General features: G+C 40.4%; 1 protein-coding gene across 4 annotated transcripts in view; it reads right to left on the bottom strand.

Moving 5' to 3' along the window:
- usp25.S (ubiquitin specific peptidase 25 S homeolog) overlaps positions 1–25608 on the bottom strand; it is a 79166-nt gene that overhangs the window by 15065 nt on the left and 38493 nt on the right. For 2 of the 4 annotated variants that reach the window (XM_041583354.1, XM_041583353.1), the window contains 12 exons: positions 23384–23457; positions 20713–20861; positions 18912–19039; positions 17976–18071; positions 16529–16690; positions 16200–16405; positions 14814–14884; positions 13057–13285; positions 12373–12573; positions 10967–11106; positions 5357–5470; positions 999–1094 (listed from right to left, as the gene is read on the bottom strand). In XM_041583354.1, the coding sequence (XP_041439288.1) occupies positions 999–1094; positions 5357–5470; positions 10967–11106; positions 12373–12573; positions 13057–13285; positions 14814–14884; positions 16200–16405; positions 16529–16690; positions 17976–18071; positions 18912–19039; positions 20713–20861; positions 23384–23457 (1666 nt within the window). The remainder of the gene's footprint in view (positions 1–998; positions 1095–5356; positions 5471–10966; positions 11107–12372; positions 12574–13056; positions 13286–14813; positions 14885–16199; positions 16406–16528; positions 16691–17975; positions 18072–18911; positions 19040–20712; positions 20862–23383; positions 23458–25608) is intronic. The other 2 variants (XM_041583355.1, XM_041583356.1) reach the window with 2 other exon arrangements.

The raw sequence follows: 25608 nt of genomic DNA on the forward strand, positions 1-25608 counted from the left end.
AGAGACAAGGCTTTGGATCATATATATATACATACAGTTCTAACGGACAGTGGGGCTCATTTATCAACACTGGGCAAATTTGCCTATGGGCAATTACATACAGCAACCAATCATTGACAATGAAAGCAACAATTTGATTGGTTGCCATGGGTTATCTAAATATATCAAATATCTAAAGCCAAAATTAATTTTTCAGTCTTCTACTGATAGACTCTCTTTACAGCAGTGGTTTCTGGACTACTTTGGGCCAATCTCCATTTTAAAGTGCCATTTTACCAGGCACCCTATTGACAATGTTACAGAAATATGTAAACATTACTGTATCACCCATAGTTCCAAGAACAGACAGCAAATAGGGGTTCATCCCTAAATCCCACTCACTAATTCACCTTCATGTTGGGCTTTCAGAAGCATCTAGGGTAGGAGTACTCAAAACTTTTTTTTTTACCTGTGAGCCACATTCAAATGTAGAAAAAGTTGGAGAGCAACATTAGCATGAAAAAAGTTCCTGGGGTGCCAAATATGGTCTGTGATTGGATATTGGTAGCACCTGTGTGGATTGGCAGCCTACAGGAGGCTCTGTTTGGCAGTACACCTGGTTTTATACAACCAAAACTTGCCTCCAAACCAGGAATTCAAAAATAAGCACCTGCTTTGAGGCCACTGGGAGCAACAATGAAGCAGTTGGAGATCAACGTGGTTGGGGTTTACTGATCTACTGTAGGGTATAAAATAAGCATTCTTCCCAAATTTCTCCTAACTGGAGTGTAGTTGCAACCCCAGCACAAGACTAGTTTGTGAACCACAGGTTAAGAGTAAAAATCTCTCTAAGATTATTGATTTATCATTACAGGTGCTTTCATGTGTTACAGACTTAAAATGCAGAACCAAAAATGTAAATATACTATACATAAATAAACTTTACAATAGGGGAACAATGTCTAGAGACAAAAAACACAAGGCGACAGCAAATAGACACACACACAAATATATTGTACCTTAAAGAACCCTGCTTCAGGCCCACACTTGTCATATACATTCCGGGATTTACCTATGGCCATGATTATACCTTGCATGTTCGGGGTCATCATGACCTGCCACGAGGAATTGAAGTTTGCATGATTATCATTGTCCGTATGTGTGTAACACGGCATTCAATGCATGCGTGGTGGAGAAAAATAAAGGATGAAAGCAAGCGGCAACATGCGTAAAGGAGAAAATTGCAGGAGAACTGCCAGCAGTGCACTAAACGGTGTTAATGGGAACACAAGAGGGACAGAATACCCGCCAACAGACTTATAACAGCAGGTGAGGACATTCTGGAGAGGCAGTGAGACATATAACCCTCAGAAACCAGAAGGTTAACAAGTAGGAATGGGACAGTGTCAGTACAACCCACAGCATGGCACAGGGCAAAGGATAACCAACTACATCGATCATCCCATTTAGACACAGAAATGGGGAGCTTCCATACAGCGTCTTCCCCCACTTTCCATAAAAGGGTCTACCATGGTACTTTTAGTAAGGTCAACGGATTTACATAAAGCCATGATTATACCTTGCATGTTTGGGGTCATCATGATAACAAATTATAAATTCGTATGGAAGCTCACACTCATAAAGGCAAATGGGCTCCACGTTCTGTGCACAAGCAAAACAAATTATACTCTTACAATTTACTGTTTAAATAGGATATGGCACAGCAGTTCTATGACTGCCAACCTCAGCCAGTACTTCAGTTCCCTTTAAGGAAAAATATTTAGATTAAAAAGGATGTTCCTCTATTTCTAAAGATGAGGTTTTGATTGGTGGGCTAATGAGGCTAGCAATGACCTCAAATTAATTTGCACAATGAAGGCCTCGTCATGCTGAAAGGTGGGACCAGCAGTCAGTGATCCAGCTGTATTCTTTTAAGCAGAAATATATGGGTGCATAATATTTTACTTTTCCAGGAACGCTCCAATGGTTATCTAACTAAGGGGCACATTTACTAAAGGGTGAAGTGACTACCACTGGCCTAAATTCGCTAGCGAAGGAGATAGAATGTAGCGCTACTTCGCACTCTAACACAAGGCGAATTTTTACTCTGGCGAATGGATTTAACTACGCCAATTCACTAATATGCGGATTTTAATGAACGCTACCTCTTGCGCCAGACTTGCCTTCACCACCTCAGACCAGGTAAAGTGCAATAGAGGAGATAGGAGTTCCTCAAAAAAATATTTGAACATTTTTCAAAGTCCCACAAAACGCTGGCGACTTCAGTTTTTCAGGGTGATAGGCTGCAAAAGATTGTAAATTTTTTTTTAGGGTACCCGGCTTCCACCCTTCATTTTCTTACATATGGAACATAAACTATACACTGGGCACATGTGTAGGGCAATATAACAACTTTATTTTCTTTTATTAAGGTTCCCCAGGCTTGTGTAATGTAATGTATTTGCTGCAACATATACGTCCATTGAAATTGAACTTCCCGCTGTATGCAAATTAGGCAACTCTAGCGCAACTTCGGTTTGCTTGCCGAATTAACGCTAGTGAAACTTTGCCATTGTTCGGCAATCTGGACGCAACTTCGCATTTTAGTGAATTAGCATTGACCTGGCGAATTTTCACCTGGCAAAGTGTGGGGATGTGAGCGAAGCCGCCGCTGGCGAATTTCTGCAGGTTAGTGAATTTGCCCCTAAGAGCTGTGGGGAGGAGATTTTTTTTCTAGTAGAGTCTCCAGGATCCATGTTATTTTAAGATGAAAAAAGAAAGGTTCAGTACAAGTCATTGTATTGTTGAGGCTTACAAACAACTGCTCATAGGGGCACTGCACAAGAGGAGCCTATGCTAGATTAATGCAACAATTGGCAGATACAGGATATTATCCAGAATGCTTAGGACCTACAATTGTTCATGAAAGTTTGGGAACCTTTTAAAATTTGCTACATTTTTATATGAATGTGACCGAAAACTTCATCTTATTTTAAAACAAATCCTAATAGAAGATGAAAACTAAAACCTAGTTAAACAAATTAAACAAAAATAATTATATTTGGTCATGTATTTATTGGAGGACAAATAAGATCCAATAGCAAAATTGCATGCGTCAAAAAAAAGTGGTATTTGGTGACCCCCTTGTGCAGCAATAATTGCAAATAAACTAGGGATGCACCGAACCCAGGATTCGGTTAGGGATTCGGCCTTTTTCAGCAGGATTCGGATTCAGCCGAATCCTTCTGCCCGGCCAAACCGAATCTCAATCCTAATTTGCATATGCAAAAATGGCACAAAACAAGGAAGTAAAAAAGTTTTTCCCCTTCCCACCCCTAATTTGCATATGCAAATATGCAAATTAGAATTCCAATTCGGTTCGGTATTCGGCCAAATCTGCTATTCTAAGAAAATATGCAATATACATTTATTTATTTTGTTTTTATAAGATATTAAGGGAAATCTGTACTGTTAATATGAAGGAATTTTGTTACAACAGCACCACCTGCAGGTCAGTTTCCCACCAGTCTGACCACCAAGTAGTCAATGAAGTTGTACTGCAAGAAGACCTGAACAAGCAGGAAGAGGATTTCTCCATGTTGGTCTCTAGCAGGACCCCGGGCCAGTGCGGTTTTCTGCTGATAGGAGGGATGTCCGGTAAGTAAAAGTAGTCATTTGGGGGTGCCTAACTTTTGGCACCCCCAAGTGTAAAATGCTATTCCTTCTCTTTAAGTCTTAAGTACCCCACAAAATCCCCTACAAACCTGATTCAAGAGGGATGAACCACAAAAATAAAACAGGTCCCACCAAGGATAATTTATATACGGAACTTCCAGTCCAATAAAATCATTTAATAAAAAAATTTCAAAGCAAATAGATTTAAGGAAAATATCATATACAGAGGAACTCGAGAACACGCCCAAAAAAGGAGCACCAAATAAAACAATACACATGCTTCACTAAGGTTTACTCTTGGAAAAACCTCACAAATAGACCCATATGAGCTACAAGCCATATATATATATATATAAAGTTCTTTAGAAGATATACAAAATGTTCCTATGATTGAGGGGTTTGTCTTCATTAATTTAGCTATACTGTGTGATAAAGACAGAATGGTGGCTGATTGAGGGAGAACCCATGTCGAACCCCAGCCCAGACAGACACTAGGAAGCAACTGCACAGTAGCAAAAAAACTTGACTTACTGCCCTACAGCATTGGAGTCTTGGGTTTAATGATCAAAACATGGTCTGCATGCATTTCCTTTAAGTCTATTAGGCTTCAGGAAGCAACAGCAAGAAGCTCTACGGTTTAACAGGAGGCGAGAAGCAGCACGTTCCCATTACAACTTGGTCATATCCAAGGGAACAAAGAGATAATAGATCAACCACCAAAATCTGCAATCTAGGTATGTACCTTACAGGCAATACGGTTTCAATTTACAAGCTAAGTGGTTGATTAAATTCCAGGTTCTGGATCTGAGGAAGACCTTTAATAGGTCCCTAGAGCCACACAGCTTTTTGCCAACCATGGGCTTTATGCTACAAAAACTTTGGTTCAAACTAGGTGCACCAAATCCATGATTTGGTTTGAGATATGACCAATTCCATTCATTTTATTCAGCTTTTATTGCAACTTCCAGTTTTGTTTTCAGACCTATAGACTAGAGTCCTGCAGCGGGTCGGGTACCTGCAGGTTACCCGCTACAAAACGGGCAGCCTGCGGAATGAGGGGAGGATTTTCAGGTGCGGGTCTGCGGAGTTGTGGGTCGGATCTAAATTTCTTATCTTATGTAACATTGTCTATATTTTACTCCTTTTAAAGTTTTACAAAACTTATTTCTGTCCCGCCCACTTTAGATGATATCACTTCCGGTTTGCAGCACCAACACTTCCTGTTTGGTGGTGGTCGGCGGGTTGCGGATAAGGCAGTTGCGGGTCTGGGTAGCGGATCAAAGTGGGTAAATATTGCAGTTCGGATCACGGGCTGCGGGTTCGGGCCTTAGAAATTGGTTCCGCGCAGGACTTTACTATAGACTTCGATGAACGTTTTCTTTTGCTTATCAGGTTTCTATGCCCATATCAATAGAAGCCAATGTAAAACAGTGCATATATCAAAAGAAAAAAAAAGTATTTTTACCAATCATCCCAAGCAGAATCAGTTGCTTTTGCCCGCTATGAAGCATGCACATAAAGTGATCTCTAGCACCAGAATGATTGATGTAGGGATATGCATTGAGAAGGGCTTCATTAGTGAAGTTGGATTCACATGCCAAAAGTGGAACAGAGCGGGTCAGACAGCAAAACAAAGCACAAGGGTAAGAGCTCGCAGAGGGCTCAGCAGCCAAAAAAAGAAAAAATACCAAAAACACGGTACCTCATCGTCATAACCCCCCTCCTCTGACTCAATAACAAAAGTCCCTACGTGAGGGATCGCCACCTCTACAACTCGTTGGTTAGGAGCTGGTGGAGCTGGGGTGGTATCAGTGGGCTGCAGAGAAAAAGATCACCATGATACAAAGTTAGCTGAAGAAAACTTGTTAGACATCAGTCTAAGAGATCCATTCTCATTACTGGATAATAATAATAATAAAGACCAACATGAATGTAGGCACAGCTGTAACCTGATGGAATATTAACTGTACAACCTCTATAATATTATACAATTAGAAGTTATCGCTGGGCCACTTGTCTTTTACTCATACAGGTATGGGATCCGTTATCTGGAAACCCATTATCCAGAAAGCTATGAATTACAGAAGGGATGTCTACCATAGACTCCATTTTAACCAAATAATATACAATTATTTCCATTAAGATACATTATCCGGAAAACCCCATGTCCTGAGCATTCTGGATAACAGGTCCCATACACTTTATTATTTTAAGGACACAGAAGGCCTGGCACAGGAATATTGATGATGTTGATGAAGGGATGCACTGAATCCACTATTTTGGATTCGGCCGAACCCCGAAATTCTTCGCAAAAGATTTGGCCGAATACCGAAATGAATCCGAATTTCCTTAAGCAAATTATGGGTGGGAAGGGAAAAACATTTTTTTACTTCCTTGTTTTGTGAAAAAAAGTCAAGTGATTTCCCTCCCCACACCTAATTTGCATATGCAAATTAGGATTTGGCTCGTCCGGGCAGAAGGATTCGGCCGGATCCGAATCCTGCTGAAAAAGGCCGAATCCAAATCTTGGATTCGGTGCATCGCTACCTTATACCATATCGTATTACGTTAGCAAGGTTGACAAAAAACAAAACAATATCACATTTGTTCAGTAAATAAAGGTTTTCAACCCAAAAGTTAGAAGGTTGCTCCTTGGTCCATAAATACTCATCACCATAATTTAGACGTTCTATGTAGCTCTTCTGTTTAGCCATAAATACCTATAATACACAAAAGCCATGAATATCCTGTAAATTATATCCTTATAAACGGTGAGTTCTGATGTCATCAGTTATAAACGGTGAGTTCTGATGTCATTTCTGTCACATGACTCACTGAAACTTGTGTATTATAATAAATAAAGTACCCCCAGTTGCAAAATATGAGGATATTAGAAGTTACCTCGGAGTTCCATGACCTGTATAAAAACACTCGGCCTTCAGCCTCGTACTTTTATATGGTCATGAAACTCCTCGGTAACTTATAATATCCTTATATTTTACAAGAGGGGGTACTTTATTCACTATATAAACTCCCAATGCTGCAGGGAAACATACTCATGGATTCTGGATGCAGAAATTAAAAATTTAGGGTGTCTAGATTGTCCCACCAAAAAACAGACACTTTGACCATTCCTGTGTTTCCTAGTCATCAACCAAATGGCTGTATGGACGTCATTGCAGTGAATTACCAAAGTTAAGGGTAGCGATTAAGAGAAGGCACATTAAAGCTCACTATACAGACATGACATCATACCATGACCTCTAATAAAATGTTCGTACGACGTAGACACTGATGTTCTGCAACAATGTGCAATTAGTGCTTCATTTTTATTTCTTGTGATTCCTATTTTTTTTTTTTTCCATTTTAAATTGAAACAATGAGCTAGTTGCTAAGATCCCCTGGCTCTTGTAACCAGGCTATGGTTTCAATGATAGCTTGGACCACATAGGGAGAGAAATTTAGAATGTAAATAAAAATGTTGATTAATTAATTTTTTGTTGCCAGGGTCAGCGTATCTTTGCTCCCACACAATGAGCTCTCATTCATTGGATACTCTGCATTATTCCTCTTGTTTTCTGTTTTATTCCTAGGGATGCACCGAATCCAGGATCAACTGCCAGTTAGGCAGGTTCAAAAAAGTAAAAAAGGTTGAACTTGATGGACGTGTGTCTTTTTTCAACCTAACTTACTATGTTACTATGTATGTGATGGTGCCCTTGTATTACTTAAAGGGGAAGGAACCTAGTCGGCGCAAACCCCCCACAAACAGGAGGGGGGGTTTGTGCCGACTAGGTTTCCTTCCCCTTTAAGCCCTGTAAGTGCCATCAAACCCCCTGTTTTGCGGATGTTTGTGGTGCAGCTGTGAGTTTTTTACTTGGACTGAAAGCACTATGGTTAGACAAGAAGATGCTTCACATGGATAAACTGAGGACAGTTCATTTGTGGTCAGTATGAAGTCACGAGGTGCAATCCCATCATCATGCTGCAAAACTAAGAAGCGTTATGGCATAAAAAATAGTGGGGCATTCTGCCGAGTGCAGGCAAAGCAATTGCTATTTAGCCATGCAGCATGCGGGTTTAATATGTGTCTGGTTGGTAGTGGTTGTGTTTGCACATCTACTTTATGCATGCATGCCATCACTGAACTCTTACAAGTCCTCTGAATATCTGCATAGCAAACTGAGAAGCCTTCTGATGCTGCAGGACAATCAGGACCGCCATCAGAAATCGCAGGGCCCCATATGCCAAAATTTCCTGGGCCCCCTAGGCTGCACCCACCGCAAGCCCCACCTACAGGTCCGCCCCCACCACACCGTTAAAAAACAAAAAAAATATTGGTGGCTAGGGTTCTCACGTGTTAATAAAAAATAAAAAGATATCGGTGGCAGGGCCCCCCCATAAAAAAACATTTGTGGCCAGGGCCCTCCCATTAAAAAATATTGGTGGCCAAAATTGGTGGCCAGGCCCCCCCCCCAGTCACATTATGAGAAAATTGGTGGCCAGGGCCCCTTAAACGTCCATGCCTTCCCAAAGTCAGCAGCTATCAGAAAGACGGGGGGCCCGGCTAATCAAGCAAGTGTGTCGTGGCCGGGCCCCCTTACCCTCGGGGGCCCCCTACAACTCTTCCCCCCGATAGCTGCCCTGAGGACAATACAGGGCCAATTACAATAATTACCTACTGCCCCATACAGACTACACTAGCCACAAATCCTCATTCTTAAAGATCAACTCGCCAACACGTCTCATTAAGAAACATTTCAGGAAAGGTTTAACAAGGCCAAGCGAATGGTGCATATATTTCAATATGTATTCCGAAGAAATGGAGTCGAAGCATGATGGAGGTAGGTGCAAAGTGCATGATGTCAAATGGAAAAAGTGTGATGTATGACTTTGCATGTGCCATGGGCTCATTCAGTGTTGGTGAAAACACAGCGATGACATAACAAATCCAGGTTCTTTTGCCACAATACAACAGAGATATAACTTACTTTTATAGGTGCACGGTTATGGAATACCGACCAAACATTTGTTTCTTTTGCCTAACTTAACCAGTCAAAAGAACTTGCATATTGGATGCCATAAGTTACTGAACTTGGCCACATTTCCATTTGAAAATAAACCTCAATATGTGTGTGGCTAAAGCTAGCCTTTTATACATGCACTGGCATTTTACTGGCATGCCTTAATGGAAATCTAGTCTCCTGCTGTTGCTGTTGAGTTTATAGCTGCTTATTGGGAGTAAGATAGAATTAAAGGGGTGGTTCACCATTAAAGGAATACAGTCATGGGAAAACATGTTTTTTGTTTTTCCAAAATGCATCAGTTAATAGTGCTGCTCCAGCAGAATTCTGCACTGAAATCCATTTCTCAAAAGAGCAAACAGATTTTTTTTTATATTTCATTTTGAAATCTGACATGGGGCTAGACATATAGTCAGTTTCCCAGCTGCCCCCAGTCATGTGACTTGTGCTCTGATAAACTTTAGTTTTTCTTTACTGCTGTACTGCAAGTTGGAGTGATATCACCCCCTCCCTTTCCCCCCAGCAGCCTAACAACAGAACAATGGGAAGGTAACCAGATAGCAGCTCCCTAACACAAGATAACAGCTCCCTGATAGATCTAAGAACAACACAATAGTAAAAGCCAAGTCCCACTGAGACGGATTCAGTTACATTAAGTAGGAGAAATAACAGCCTGCCAGAAAGTAGTTCCAATCTAAAGTGCAGGCACAAGTCACATGACGGGGGGCAGCTGGGAAACTGACAATATGTCTAGCCCCATGTCAGTTATAAAAAAAAATCTGTTTCCTCTTTTGAGAAATGGATTTCAGTGCAGAATTCTGCTGGAGCAGCACTATTAACTGATTTGTTGACAGTATCCATTTAAGTTAACTTTTAGTATGTTTTAGAATGACTTTTCAAATGGCCTTCATTTTAAATTTTTTATAGTTTTTGAATTATTTTCCTTCTTGTTCTGACTCTTTCCAGCTTTTAAATGGGGTCACTGGCCCCATTTAAAAAGTGAATGCTCTGTAAGGCTACAAATGTATTGTTATGGCTACTTTTTATTAATCATATTTATATTCTGGCCCCTCTCCTATTCATATTCCAGTCTCTTAGAATCAATATGTGGTTTCTAGGGTAATTTGAGCTCTGAAAATGGAGAGCCGCTGAATGAAAAAAAAAAAAAAGCTAAATAACTCAAAAAACACAAATTATAAAAATTAAAGCAACTGCAAATTGTCTCAGAATATCTCTACATTATACTAAAAGTTAAAGGGATTCTGGCATGATTGTAGTTGTAGTTTTTATTTCTACATTAGACTGTTACACTGCAAATAATCCACTCTACAATAATTCACTCTACAATATAAAATTTCATTCCTGAACCAGCAAGTGTGTTTTTTTGTAATTGTAATATTGGGTGTGTAGGCAGCCATCTTAGGCCTAGTTATGTGCTTGTGCAATAAGAGACAGCACTTTAGGATGGAACTGCTTTCTGGCAGGCTGTTGTTTTTCCTTCTCAATGTAACTGAAAGTGTCTCAGTGGGACCTGGATTTTACTATTGAGTGTTGTTCTTAGATCTACCAGGCAGCTGTTATCTTGTGTTAGGGAGCTGTTATCTGGTTACCTTCCTACTGTTCTGTTGTTTGGCTGGGGGGGGGGGGATATCACTCCAACTTGCAGTACAGCAGTTAAGAGTGACTGAAGTTTATCAGTACAAGTCACATGACTGAGGGCAGCTTGGAAACTGACAATATGTCTAGCCCCATGTCAGATTTCAAAATTAAATATAAAAAAATCTGTTTGCTCTTTTGATTAATGGATTTCAGTGCAGTATTCTGCTGGAGCAGCACCATTAACTGATTCATTTTGAGAAAAAAATTGTCCCATGACAGTATCCCTTTAATTTAAAGATGAAAAGCCGCTTTGATTTTTGATTCAAGTCCTGCGTTGTGCAAGTTTCTTGCAATCAAGTGTACAGAGACCCTTGACATAAACATGTACAGGACGATTTTGTGCCCACACACAGGATCATTGAACAGCATATTGTATAGGATTGGGACAGTAAATGGCCACCCTAATAGTCACGATGTACATGCAGAGACCCCTAAAATATTAACGTCAGTGACATAAAGTTCTACATTTTAGTTCATCAAATAAAGACATGTACGTCCACCTGAAACAGACAATGGAGACCAACAGCCCATGTGTTCCAACTATGGACGCTATCATCACAAACAAGAGGCTACAAAGAGAGGTTCTGTATATGAACATCTAAGGGCATAAAAAACAAAAAAAATCTAACCATTTGCAATACAGCCTCAGGCCCTTTGTCTTCAGATTCTGTGCCTGCTTGAGCTATGACATTAGTGGTGTCTTCACTCATCTCATTAGGGGCGTCTGCTCTTGCTGGTTGTTCCATATACTCCGGCTCATTTGGTGGAGCTGTCAGTATATAATACACAAGATTTATGTTGCAGGGCAAATGAGAGAGGATTTCAGTATCAGTATTAAAGTGGCCATAGACATTTTCATTATCGTAAGACCAAGCTTATCCTCAAATGGACTAGTGTCCATCAACTAAAAAGACCATTTCAAGCAATATCATCTAGTTGAAGGCAGGAAAACTGTGGGTCGCTGCCTGCTTGGCTCTGAAAACAATTGGACAATGGATACATTTCACTATGAAAATTCTCTAACCTGACTGATCGATTTTCTGACCGATATTGGACGAAAAAGCGATCGATGCACAATCGTTCAAAACCCACTAACCGCAGGATAATATAACAGATTTGTTGGATTGCACTTAAAGAAAAAGTCCCAATGTAAAAACCTAAAAAGGTTATTGTCTCATCAGTGATATGTGGGGCCGGGTGCTCATGCCCCAGACCTACAGCTCAAGGTGGAGTTATCCAACCAAAGGAGAAAACAGCAGGCACTCACAGATCCCACAAATTGGTCATTAGGGAGAGAAAAATCTTAATGTCTATGGCCACCTTTACTCTTAAAGGGATCCTGTCATCAGAAAACATGTTTTTTTTCAAAAGGCATCCGTTAATAGTGCAACTCCAGCAGAATTCTGCACTGAAATCCATTTCTCAAAAGAGCAAACAGATTTTTTTATATTCAGTTTTGAAATCTGACATGGGGCTAGACATTTTGTCAATTTCCCAGCTGCCCCTGGTCATGTGACTTGTGCCTGCACTTTAGGAAAGAAATGCTTTCTGGCAGGCTGCTGTTTTTCCTTCTCAATGTAACTGAATGTGTCTCAATGGGACATGGGTTTTTACTATTGAGTGTTGTTCTTAGATCTACCAGGCAGCTGTTATCTTGTGTTAGGGAGCTGTTATCTGCTTACCTTCCCATTGTTCATTTGTTTCGCTGCTGGGGGGGGAAGGGGGGGTGATATCACTCCAACTTGCAGTACAGCAGTAAAGAGTGATTGAAGTTTATCAGAGCACAAAGTCACATGACTTGCGGCAGCTGGGAAATTGACAATATGTCTAGCCCCATGTCAGATTTCAAAATTGAATATAAAAAAATCTGTTTGCTCTTTTGAGAAATGGATTTCGGTGCAGAATTCTGCTGGAGCAGCACTATTAACTGATACATTTTGAAAAATTTTTTTTTTCCCATGACAGTATCCCTTTAAATATTAGTACATTAGGTAAGATTGTTATACTATTACAGTGCAGCTCAGATTAATCCCACCTGCCACTACCGATGGAGCCTGTTTCAAGACCTTTTGGGCTAAAATCATCTTCTCCTGTTCAGCTTTCCGGAGCTGCTCTTTGTCCCACTCTTCAAGTTCCTTCTCAAACCTCCGGTTGTCTTCCTGGACATATTCCCTTAAATCCAGTGGCAGGGTGTCCATACCTGTAAGAACCTGTCCCGTCTCCTTGTCATACTCTTCTGTAAAAATACCATTGGCACATATTCAGTACAGAGACCTTTTTTTATGTCCGCCTGAACACAAAATACGAAACAAATTTCTTTGGGGCAAGAACTGCACTTGTCTGACTAATTATGGATACAGTGATGATCTCAGTCGTGTTATATAAACATTTTCCGGACCCAAATCATCATGTTTATCTGCAATCGAGAGCTTTTTTGCCATAGAATTCAAGTGCAGCCCTGCATGATGTGGGAAAAGAAATGTAAGTGTACATGTACGTGTTCAAACCTGGTGCAAGTTGTGGCCAAAATTTCAGAGTGGGGATTGTCATAAATATACATAATTAAATATATGAAAACCCCCTCTATACAGCCAAATATGATGAAATAAAGACACCACCAAGCCTATCAACCAGTCACACCTGATTGGTTACTTTGCTTTGTTGTTGACCAATGAAGGCATTAATAAAAAAAAAAATCAGCTTTGATGAAGACCATTACCTTGCATTAAATACTTTTCCTCATCATTGATATACATTAAACAGTAGGCACTTGCATTCCTGTAACCCCCAAAAGAATCTCGCTCAAGCTCTTCCCACGAAGACTTGGTGACAGAAATGTCATTGTATTTCATCCATCGCTCTTCATGGTGGTCAAATATGTAGGCCCAGTAGTGACCTGCGTTAGCTTGGCCTTCGTGGACAAGTACAGCATGAAGCTTGTATGGAACCTGGAAGCGGTGGAAAACAGAAGGGAATGAACAAACAATGATCACATAACAAAACGGCGGCTATTCAATCACAAATTGAGATTTATTTCAATAATTTAAATAATTTTTCAGAAGCCAACTTTCTCAGCATTACTAAATGTAATGTTTGCAGAGTTACGCCTGGCAATAACTAGACTACACAGACAGACCAAATCCAGCAGAGCCTAGTGGAGAGAGGATATGAAATGAATAGAAATCATGGACAATTGGAAACAGCCAAAGAGTTCTATTGCTTAAAGGGATACTGTCATGGGAAAACTTTGTTTTTTTTTTTTCAATACACATCAGTTAATAGTGCTGCTCCAGCAGAATTCTGCACTGAAATCCAATTCTCAAAAGGTCAGACAGATTTTTTTATATTCAATTTTGAAATCTGACATGGGGATAGACATATTGTCAGTTGCCCAGCTGTCCCCAGTCATGTGACTTGTGCCTGCACTTTAGGATGGAACTACTTTCTGGCAGGCTGTTATTTCTCCTACTGAATGTAACTGAACCAGTCTCAGTGGGACTTTGCTTTTACTATTGAGTGTTGTTCTTAGATCTTTCAGGGAGCTGTTATCTTGTGTTAGGGAGCTCCTATCTGGTTACCTTCCCATTGTTCTGTTAGGCTGCTGGGGGGAAAGGGAGTGGGTGATATCACTCCAACTTGCAGTACAGCAGTAAAGAGAAACTGAAGTTTATCAGAGCACAAGTCACATGACTGGGGGCAGCTGGGAAACTGACAATATGTCTAGCCCCATGTCCGATTCCAAAATCGAATATGAAAAAATCTGTTCGCTCTTTTGAAAAACAGATTCCAAAATCGAATATGAAAAAATCTGTTCGCTCTTTTGAAAAACAGATTTCAGTGCAGAATTCTGAAATCCATTTCTCAAAAGAGCAAACAGATTTTTTTATATTCAATTTTGAAATCTGACATGGGGCTAGACATTTTGTCAATTTCCCAGCTGCCCCAAGTGATGTGACTTGTGTTCTGATAAACTTCAATCACTCTTTACTGCTGTACTGCAAGTTGGAGTGATATCACCCCCCCTCCCCCCCCAGCAGCCAAACAAAAGAACAATGGGAAGGTAACCAGATTGCAGCTCCCTAACACAAGATAACAGCTGCCTGGTAGATCTAAGAACAACACTCAATAGTAAAAACCCATGTCCCACTGAGACACATTCAGTTACATTGAGAAGGAAAAACAGCAGCCTGCCAGAAAGCATTTCTCTCCTAAAGTGCAGGCACAAGTCACATGACCAGGGGCAGCTGGGAAATTGACAAAATGTCTAGCCCCATGTCAGATTTCAAAATTGAATATAAAAAAATCTGTTTGCTCTTTTTAGAAATGGATTTCAGTGCTGAATTCTGCTGGAGCAGCACCATTAACTGATTCATTTTGGAAAAAAAATTGTCCCATGACAGTATCCCTTTAAGAAAAAACCTACAGACCCTATCTGGTACGTACCCCGGAGACTGCTTGTATATAGAATATACCCACCTGGTTTATCTGCTTGTCAGAGTACATGAGTTCTATTGTCCTGTGTATTCTTCCTATGCTGTCCTGCAGATCTAAACGACACAATGTTAAATTAGAAGCATGCAATATGCAGAAACGAAAACTACAGAAATAAATATTGGAATATCGCTGTACTGTTTGAATCAAATGCACAAAAGTAACCCAGTAGGGTGACGTTGTATTCGAAATGAGGAGCTCTAGTGCATCCTGGAGAAGCAGAGGCTTCCCATTCCCTGATCTAGACCCTTGCACCATCCATATGTTAGTCCACGTAACTTTCTTGCTGAATAAGTCTCACTGACACAACAGGGTTTATGTAGCAAATAGTTTCCTTTTAAATCCGTTTATTTAATAGCCAGATATTTACTAGAATGCAATTTAGCTGTACTGAATTAAAAGAAACTGAAACAAGAGCTGTAAAATGAAAATCTGCTGCACTTTACCTATTCTTAAAAGGATACTGTCATGGGAAAAAAACATTTTTTCAAAATGAATCAGTTAATAGTGCTGCTCCAGCAGAATTCTGCACTGAAATCCATTTCTCAAAAGAGCGAACAGATTTTTTTATATTCAATTTTGAAATCTGACATGGGGCTAGACATTTTGTCAATTTCCCAGCTGCCCCAAGTTATGTGACTTGTGCCTGCACTTTAGGAGAGAAATGCTTTTTGGCAGGCTGCTGTTTTTCCTTCTCAATGTAACTGAAGGAGTCTCAGTGGGACATGGGTTTTTACTATTGAGTGTTGTTCTTAGATCTACCAGGCAGCTGTTATCTTGTGTTAGGGAGCTGTTATCTAGTTACCTTCCCATTGTTCTTATGTTTGGCTGCTTGGGGGGGAAAAGGGAGGGGGTGATATCACTCCAACTTGCAGTACAGCAGTAAAGAGTGATTGAAGTTTATCAGAGCACAAGTCACATGACTTGGGGCAGCTGGGAAATTGACAAAATGTCTAGCCCCATGTCAGATTTCAAAATTGAATATAAAAAAATCTATTTGCTCTTTTGAGCAATGGATTTCAGTGCAGAAATCTGCTGGTGCAGCACTATTAACTGATTCATTTTGAAAAAAGAATTTTTTCTCATGACAGTATCCCTTTAACAATATTGCACTAGGTTCTGGTATTTGTTTTTTCCCTGATCTATTCTATTCTAAATCTGTTCGCTCTTTTGAAAAATGGATTTCAGTGCAGAATTCTGCTGGAGCAGCACTATTAACTGATTCATTTTGAAAAAAAAATTTTTCCCCATAACAGTATGCCTTTAACAATAATGCAATGTTAATAGAACCTGCCACTACTCTGTGGGTGCAAACCTTAACCCATGAGCAGCGTACTGGGGGTGTCAAAACAAGGTTAGGGTTCATAATACCTCTTGTATCGGTTTCCACTTCGGTTCTCCAACGATGCAAACACCCCTCTAATACTGAGAGCTCCTCGTCTGTAATGTTGCGGGGTGCAGGGTGCATAGGTAGATCTGGAGGTATTCGGGACTGTGTGAAAGGTTTGTGAATAACAGATCGTTGGGTGGGAGGCTGTGTTTCAGTGGCTGTGGAAGACCCCTGATGCTCTATTGTGCTAGAAGGGTAAAAGGCACAGATTAGGAAATATAAAATGAACCAGGCTATTTCAATTCAAAGTAGGAGGAAAAGTTGTAATAGTTGCAAGTTGAAATTTGCTTTTGGCGCCGATAGAACTCACCTTTGCAGGGTTTGTGTCGTCACACATCCACTAGGTGGCGCACTCATATCAATATCTTCAACTGGAGAAGTGCAAACAGGCTTGCTGGACGCATATTCTAGGGCATACTGTAAGACATCTGCCAGAGGGAACCGTTTGGGGCCAGAACCGTAACTCAGATACCTAGGGATCAAAACATGTCTATATAGAACCTGTCAACACCGAAGGGTAAGGTAAAACGAAAAGGAGATTTTTTTTTGTATAACTTACTGTTAAATCTATTTCTCTGTAGTCTATTGGGGAACACACAAACCACTGGGTTAAGTTCCTGCAACCAGGAGGCAGGACACTGATGCAATAAAAAAAGCTCCTCCTTCCATATATACCCTGTGCTTAACCCTCCACCCTAAGTTCCGAAAAGCAACAAGTAACAGCAACCACAAGAAGCATAATGCCAACTATAATACAGATAAAACACCTGTCTCTGAGAGGAGAAGATTATACAGAAAATCTCCTTTTCTCTCATGTCCTTTGGGGGACACAGGAAACCACTTGGACTTGCCAAAGCAGTCCCCAATAAGAACAAGGTGGGGGGGAAGAGACAGAATCAACCCTTAGTAGTCAGCAACTGCAGTCTGAAGAACCTTCCTACCAAAACATGACTTGGGGTAGACAACACATCAAATCAATAGAATTTTGTATAAAATTTCTCCACACCCAGGTGGTGCACAACGTCCTGGTTGAATTGGCTTTTACCTGTGCTGGGGGACTTCTGTGAGAGGCCACATATGCCTGGTGAATGGGTTTCTTAATCCATCTTGATATTGTAGCTTTTATTGCAACTGTTCCTTTCCATGGACCTGAGGGAAAGTTCCTCTGTTGGCCAGCCAATACAACACCCCAAAGTCTGGGGGCATACCCTTAGGCTCAGATCGTCTGCTTGAGTGCAGAGGTGCCCTGCCTGGGATGGCTAACTCCTGGAGTTCAGGTGTGACACTGTCTCCTGTATCACCCCTGGTGTCATAGGTAATCCTTGTGTTGGGTCTGCCTAGAACCTCCTATTCAAGGACACTGTAAAAACTGAGCGAGGAGGGTTAAGTACAGGGGCTATATGGAGGGGGAGGAGGAGCTTTTTTGATTGTGTCGTGTCCTACCTCCTAGTTGGAGTAGCTTTATCCAGTGGTTCCAGTGTCCTCCAAAGGACGTTAGAGAAAATAAATTGTATGTTATTTAAGACAGGGGGGAAACTCCCTTATCTCAGACAGGGAACAGGAAAGGAGGAATGGCTCCCTGAAAGCAACAAAGTGATTGGTTCATACAGGCTGTTCCACAATTCACTAAGTTCCATGAATTCAGAGTGAATGGCCTCACTATTATATTATTTTACACATCCCCATTTACACACACACACACATCTATATCAGACAGAACAGAGTCCTGAAGTAACACTGATATGATTGCACCGTACCGTTCTAGCCTCTGCTGTAACACTGTAAGGTGCTCTTTCAGTCTTTTGATTTCATCCCGTTTGAGCCTTGTAATTTCCCTGTTCTTGTGCATGTACCTATTAACATAAGAATGAAATATTAATTAAAGTCAGCGCTTAACACAGGATTACCATAATGTGCTGCCTCAAGCTATGCCATGCATTCCAATAAAAAGAAGGCAGGTGGTTTATCAGAGCCAGCTTTAACATTTAAGTTAAAGAAATACAGGATAACGAAATTCAAATTGTTAGATAATATCACAGTGGGTATTATAATGGGCACTAACTGAAATGCCAATCAAATCCCCTGCAACACACCATGATAATATAAAGTATTGGGGGATGTAAACAACCTACTAATGTGACTATAAAAAGCATTTGACAGATTTGTAGTCATATAAATACAGGAATAATAGCCTGGCATGGGTATACCAAGATTTATTGGGGAACCTGCCCTTCTGTCTCTCCTAATCCAGGGGTCCGGGCACCAAACTTGACACACAGGTACCTGGGGACCTCTCAGGGCCTCCACCCTGGAAAGAGAAAATGTCACCCCTTGGTCCATGTTAAAAAATAATTACAATGCTGCCAATGCAAGCCCATTGGAGGCTAGAGACTTATACCGACCCTTGCCCTCATGGACCACTGTGGCTAGTGGTAAGTGGCTTGGCAGGGAAATACTTGACGCTCCTGGTGTTTACACATGGGCTCAAAAATGGCCGTGGATATATGCATGTTGCTGGTTGGGAAGCAGGTAACAATTAACATTGCAAATCCTGGTAGAGTACAGGTTCATTCGATTAGTATTGTGTAGGTTTCTAATCCAGTGCCTCTATGAAGCAAAGAAATGCGCTTCATCACGGCCCATCACATAATCCATATTCAAAGACAATACCGTCCATACTGCTTATGCCTTACCTGTCCATATACAAACATGGTGGGAACTCTAGTTTATTGTGTATTTTCTCAGGCCTCCCCAGTGCTTGGTTGAATTCAAATCTTGAGAGTTCAAAGGTTAGCACAGGCGGGAGCTCCGTGAACCAATGCTGCAGAGAAATGAATAGAGAGAAGCTGACCGAATCATTCTTGCAAGTGAACCAGAGACAAATACATGAGTATGTCTAATGAATAGTTAGAAATATACTCCTGCATTTCTTCGCTGGTTTACTTATGAAAGTATATTTCTATATGCAAGAGTGGCCACTAGGGGGCAACCCAACGATACTGCTTATTTGACTTCATTAGCTGCAATGTTGCACCTATGCAGTGTTACAGAGTTAAAATTGTTAAAAAAAACAACAAATATTTGCAAGATTAAAAGGAAAAGTAAACCCTCGGAATTGTTTCCTTTGTCGATCTTTTTCACAGTTCCTCCACTGGATCATCAAATCAAGATACAATTATACATCGGCGCCACAGGCTATGGAAAAAAAAACTTACAAGATTCCCGATTTCAAAACATCATATCAATATCAACTCCAGGGTATTCCTTTTTCTGTAAAGATATTAAAAAGCAGTGTCTTTACAGAAAAAGATATACCCTGGAGTGGATATTGATATGCTGTTTTGAAATCAGGAATCTTGTAAATTGCCAATCCCACCAGAGAATGCTGATTTTTACTGATTGAAGAAAACACCATTGCACCTTATTTTAATTCATTTTACCTTCTGAAGCAAGCACTAAAAGCACTTTGTTTGACTTCATTATAATTTTATTTTGGAGATAGCACCTTGTAGAAATCACTATAGCACTTTGAAACACACACGAAAAATCTGTGCATAGACTCTCTATGGTTCAAGACACACACAGATTAGTGTTGTAACACTTTGGTGACTGCACTGGATATTAAAGGGATCCTGTCATCGGAAAACATGTTTTTTTCAAAACACATCAGTTAATAGTGCTACTCCAGCAGAATTCTGCACTGAGATCCATTTCTCAAAAGAGCAAACAGATTTTTTTATATTCAATTTTGAAATCTGACATGGGGCTAGACATTTTGTCAATTTCCCAGCTGCCCCCAGTCATGTGACTTGTGCCTGCACTTTAGGAGAGAAATGCTTTCTGGCAGGCTGCTGTTTTTCCCTTCTCAATGTAACTCAATGTAACTCAATGTAAATGTGTCTCAGTGGGACCTGGATTTTTACTATTGAGTGTTGTTCTTAGATCTACCAGGCAGCTGTTATCTTGTGTTAAGGAGCTGCTATCTGGTTACCTTCCCATTGTTCTTTTGTTTGGCTGCTGGGGGGAAAAAGGGGGGGGGTGATATCACTCCAACTTGCAGTACAGCAGTAAAGAGTGATTGAAGTTTATCAGAGTACAAGTCACATGACTTGGGGCAGCTGGGAAATTGACAATATGTCTAGCCCCATGTCAGATTTCAAAATCGAATATAAAAAAATCTGTTTGCTCTTTTGAGCAATGGATTTCAGTGCAGAATTCTGCTGGTGCAGCACTATTAACTGATTCATTTTGAAAAAAGAATTTTTTCTCATGACAGTATCCCTTTAACAATATTGCACTAGGTTCTGGTATTTGTTTTTTCCCTGATCTATAATTGGACCTATGCAGTGTTATTTTATTCTATTCCATCCTACTACCTTTGGTGGCAGGCTTGGAGCCTCCCCCGTGCCTTTACCTGTCCTCTGCAAAGACTTTACTTAAAAGTGACGTGCCATTTGTTATCACAGAGTACATCCTCATTTTGGAGTATCTCACCTCTTGGCCTGACTTGCCCGAGTTTTCTGAGTGCAACGATTCTATCTCCCCTTCAATCATGGCAGCCTCTAGGCACTCGTGCAGGTCCTTAAAGCCATTGACCTGTAGTGGGTACTGCCCAAACATTTCCGTGTTCTCAAATTTCTTTCCTTGGAATACAAATTTTAAAGGTAAGAGCTTGAAAATAAATGTGCACAAGCTAGATACTGGGGGAAGAGTGAGACAAAGTTATTCTTATATTATATTATATTCTTTTTGGGTAATATAATGAAATGCACTAGGGCCCTGGTCTAGTAACCCATATATACCATTTGCTATCAATCAGATGATTTGTAAACGCAACTTGCTGATTTGCTGCTGAGGATACTAGACCTGTAGGAACTTTGCACCATTTATTATTTACCCCATAAGTACTGTGGGCAAGATCATAACGGACTACAGCTGTGAATGAGTTCATCTAAGTTTTACAGTATTTCTGAGTGCACAGGCCTTTGCATATGATTGCCCCTGCACTAGCCCCTGAAGCATGATGGAGATGTCAGGGCTGGAAGCTGCCAGCAGGAGGTAAGTGTCTCTTTAAAGCTATAACATGCAACATACTTGTTCCTAATTCTGTTACTAAAACTGGTAAGTGGAGTTGAGTTGTTACCAAATAACAAGAATGAGCCTGTACACACCCTTCTGAGCAGTCATTAGTCACAAGGCACTTTGAGCTTCAAACCTTACAATTTTTAAATAGCTTTGGCATGCTTACACTATGAGAGCATATGGATCCTTAAAAAAGGAAAAGATAAAACAAAGAAAGTTTTATCAGAAAACCAGTAAACCCACAAAGTAATGCTGCTCTGAGTCCTCTGTCAAAAGAAACACCACATTTCTTTCCTTCTGTTGTGTACTCATGGGCTTCTGTATCAGACTTTCTTCTTAAACCTCCAGGGCACGGGCTTGAGCATGCTCAGTTTGCTCCTCTCTCCCTCCTCCCCTTCCTGCTGTAATCTGAGCCCAGAGCTATGAGTGAGCAGGGAGAGACTCAGGCAGGAAGTGATGTCAAGTTAAACTAAAGAAGTAGGTTGAAATTTTGTACATTATGTTTTGGGCTTCTGTACCAGACCAGCCAACCAAATCCCTTTAGCAGTAAAGATCTGTGTCTCCAAAGATGCCCCAGTAGCTCCCTATCTTCTTTTCTGCTGATTCACTGCACATGCTCTGTGCTGCTGTCACTTACTGAGCTTAGGGACCCACTCACAATATACAGTACACATAGAATAGAAATGTCACAATATAAGGAGGATTAGTAATTAATACAGATAATTACTACATGGCAGCACAGAAACCAAAGCAATTAGCATCAGAATTTAATAATCAGCAAACCTGTAGCATCATCTTATATTACAGGGGAAGCTCATTTTCTGCTGGATAATTAGTGACGAGCCCTAAGCTTAGCTTCTCAACAGCCAATCAGAGCCCACTGAGCATGTGAGTGTCACAGACACTTTCCAAGATGGTGACCCCCTGTGACAAGTTTGAAGTCCTGGATCATTGCTGCTATTGACAAGCTCAAACTTTAGGCTGGTGCAATAAGTTCACTATATAAAATATGACATTTTTAGCCCTATTAAATTTTAGTGTTTAGTTCTCCTTTAAGACCATTATTATGTTAGAATAGCTACACACACTGCCCAGGGGTTAAATTGTAGAACAATTCACAGACAAAGGTAGCACACAAGCATAGTGCAACACTAATGGTACCCAAGCATGGGTCGTTATGACAAGGAAACAGACCGAATTTTTGGCCATCCCTATAATCGATCTTTGAGATTCATCAGATTCATCTATCCTGCGATCCTGTGAATCTGTCAGTTTGTCCAAACGGAAATTGTAATCCCTTTCTGCAGCACGTTTATAGGGCATCAGCTCTTCCTGAATTAAAAGCAGAAGGGCACCCTTCCAACTTCCATTTAATTCCACTATATTCTGGCTACTGGTGCAAAGAGAGAATTATTTCAATATGGACAACTAATTGTCCCAAACTAAAATATGGGGCTACTTTGTCCTATATCTTGTGTACCTTGTGTCCCCATGTTTATTCATACTACCTGCCTATATGGTGCTCTAGATACCCTTGGAACCACATTACAGTGACTGTTGCACCTATTCTTATTTAGATCTGCAACCTTATCATGAGCAAAGGGAACCTGATTAAATATCCTACTTCAAAGAAGGACGTCAGAAATTCTGCAAAGCTCTTGTATTTTTTGTCATAGTAAAAAAATGCTATAAATTTAAACAATATGAAACAATAAGTCTCCTGCCAATCACTAATGCTTACAAAAGCATAGCATTCCCATATAATACAAACAAAAGAGAAAAGTGCAAACAGAAGAATAGGCTATCTTGCAAGGCTGTGTTGACCTCCGCTCATAAGAGCTATGGAAATTGAGTCATTTTACTGCTACAGAGCCATGAAAGCATTGTGAATTACACATCAATGGAGGGGGTCACAAAAAGCTCTCAGCTTGTGAGGGTCATCTAAAAACAGGCAGCAGTCCATTTCTATTATAATTACAAGCCCATGATCTACACTTTTTAGTTGTAACTGTTTGTGCATCACCACCAATAATGACTCTGACGCACAAAAGCCTCATGACAAAACAAACCCATTAAAACCAACCTTCATGTACACCCACTGCCAGGAACCTTCCGTAAAATAATTCCACCATTGGGTTCTTTGGTTTCTCTCCATCTCTGTAAAAGAAAAAAAAAACACACAGTCATGATGATACAAACTAGTTTCCTCATGTCTTCCTTTTTCACCCAAAAACTTTCTCCCTGGCCCTTGTGCCCCATTATTTCTTCTGCTCTTTCATCTTTAGTCTGCACTACAGTTACAGTTTGGAGGTGCTATTCAGTTTCATATTAGTTATACAGGTATACAATTTATTATGCTGAATGTTGGGACCTGGGGATTTTCTGGATAATGGATCATTATTAAAAACAAACAAAAAATGTCTGTTGGGGAAAGGTTTTTTTTTTTTTTGATAACAGATAAGTACTACAGGTATAGGATCCCTTATCCGGAAACCCGATATCCAGAAAGCTCCGAATTACGGAATGGCTGTCTCCCATAGACTTCATTTTATCGAAATAATCCAAATTTTATACTTTTTCTCTGTAATAATAAAACAGTAGCTTGTACTTGATCCCAACTAAGATATAATTAATCCTTATTGGAAGCAAAACCAGCCTATTGGGTTTATTTTTTAAGTTTTAATTAATCTCTAGTAGACTTAAGGCATGAAGACCCAAATTACGGAAAGATCCGTTATCCGGAAAACGCCAGGTCCTGAGTATTCTGGATAACAGGTCCATACCTGTACTATAGTTTATATAAACAAGCTGCTGTGTAGCCATGGGTGCAGCCATTCAAGCACAGGATACACAGTAGATAACAGATAAGTACTACTATAGTTTATATAAACAAGCTGCTGTGTGGCCATGGGGGCAGCCATTCAAGCACAGGATACACAGTAGATAACAGATAAGTACTACTATAGTTTATATAAACAAGCTGCTGTGTAGCCATGGGGACAGTCATTCAAGCACAGGATACACAGTAGATAACGGATAAGTACTACTATAGTTTATATAAACAAGCTGCTGTGTAGCCATGGGGGCAGCCATTCAAGCACAGGATACACAGTAGATAACAGATAAGTACTACTATAGTTTATATAAACAAGCTGCTGTGTAGCCATGGGGGCAGCCATTCAAGCACAGGATACACAGTAGATAACAGATAAGTACTACTATTGTTTATATAAATAAGATGCTGTGTAGCCATGGGGGCAGCCATTCAAGCACAGGATACACAGTAGATAACAGATAAGTACTACTATAGTTTATATAAACAAGCTGCTGTGTAGCCACGGGGGCAGCCATTCAAGCACAGGATACACAGTAGATAACGGATAAGTACTACTATAGTTTATATAAACAAGCTGCTGTGTAGCCATGGGGGCAGCCATTCAAGCACAGGATACACAGTAGATAACGGATAAGTACTACTTTAGTTTATACCAGGCATCCCCAACCTTTTGAACACGTGAGCAACATTCAGAAGGAAAAGGAGTTGGGGAGCAACACTAGCATGAAAAATGTTCTTGGGGTGCCAAATAAGTGCTGTGATTGGCCATTTGGTAGCCCCTATGTGGATTGTCAACCTACATTGAGACTCTGTTTGGCAGTGCACCTGGTTTTTATACAACCAAAACTTTCCTCCAAGCCTGGAATTCAAAAATAAGCTCCTGCTTTGAGGCCACTGGGAGCAACATCCAAGGGATTGGGAAGCAACATTTTGCTCACGAGTTACTGGTTGGGGATCACTGGTTTATACAATATAAACAAGCTGCTCTGTAGCCATGGGGGCAGCCATTCAAGCCAGTGCTGTGATTCCTGCTTTGTATCTAGAGTGTCTGTAAATACTATTGAGCTGCAAGCAGGCAGCATATATATATCTTATGGTCTATAAGATTCTACAATGCAAGTAGAGTGCAATGCTCCACTAATGGTATATAAATACAACAGTCACCCCACCTCTTGTGACGTCTCTATTCTGCTGCACATAAAAAGCAACACAAGAGCAAATATAGGCCTCTGAATAGGTCCCTATAGAAGCCAAAATGGACTGTATATGGGCTCCAAAGAAATGCTCCTCCATCCCAATCTGGACTGATTTGCCTCAATGATCTACATGTGGTCCCTCTGGGCCGAACTAACAGGTCACCCATAATTGGCAGCAGCTATGAAAGTCATAAGCGTAACTCTAGCCTAATACAAGATATTACAACTTGACATACAAGCAATATCCTTTGCAGATGTCTGTATGACATTTGTACT

Source organism: Xenopus laevis, chromosome 2S, assembly GCF_017654675.1.
Source record: "Xenopus laevis strain J_2021 chromosome 2S, Xenopus_laevis_v10.1, whole genome shotgun sequence".
In the NCBI taxonomy this organism is placed as follows: Eukaryota; Metazoa; Chordata; class Amphibia; order Anura; family Pipidae; genus Xenopus; species Xenopus laevis.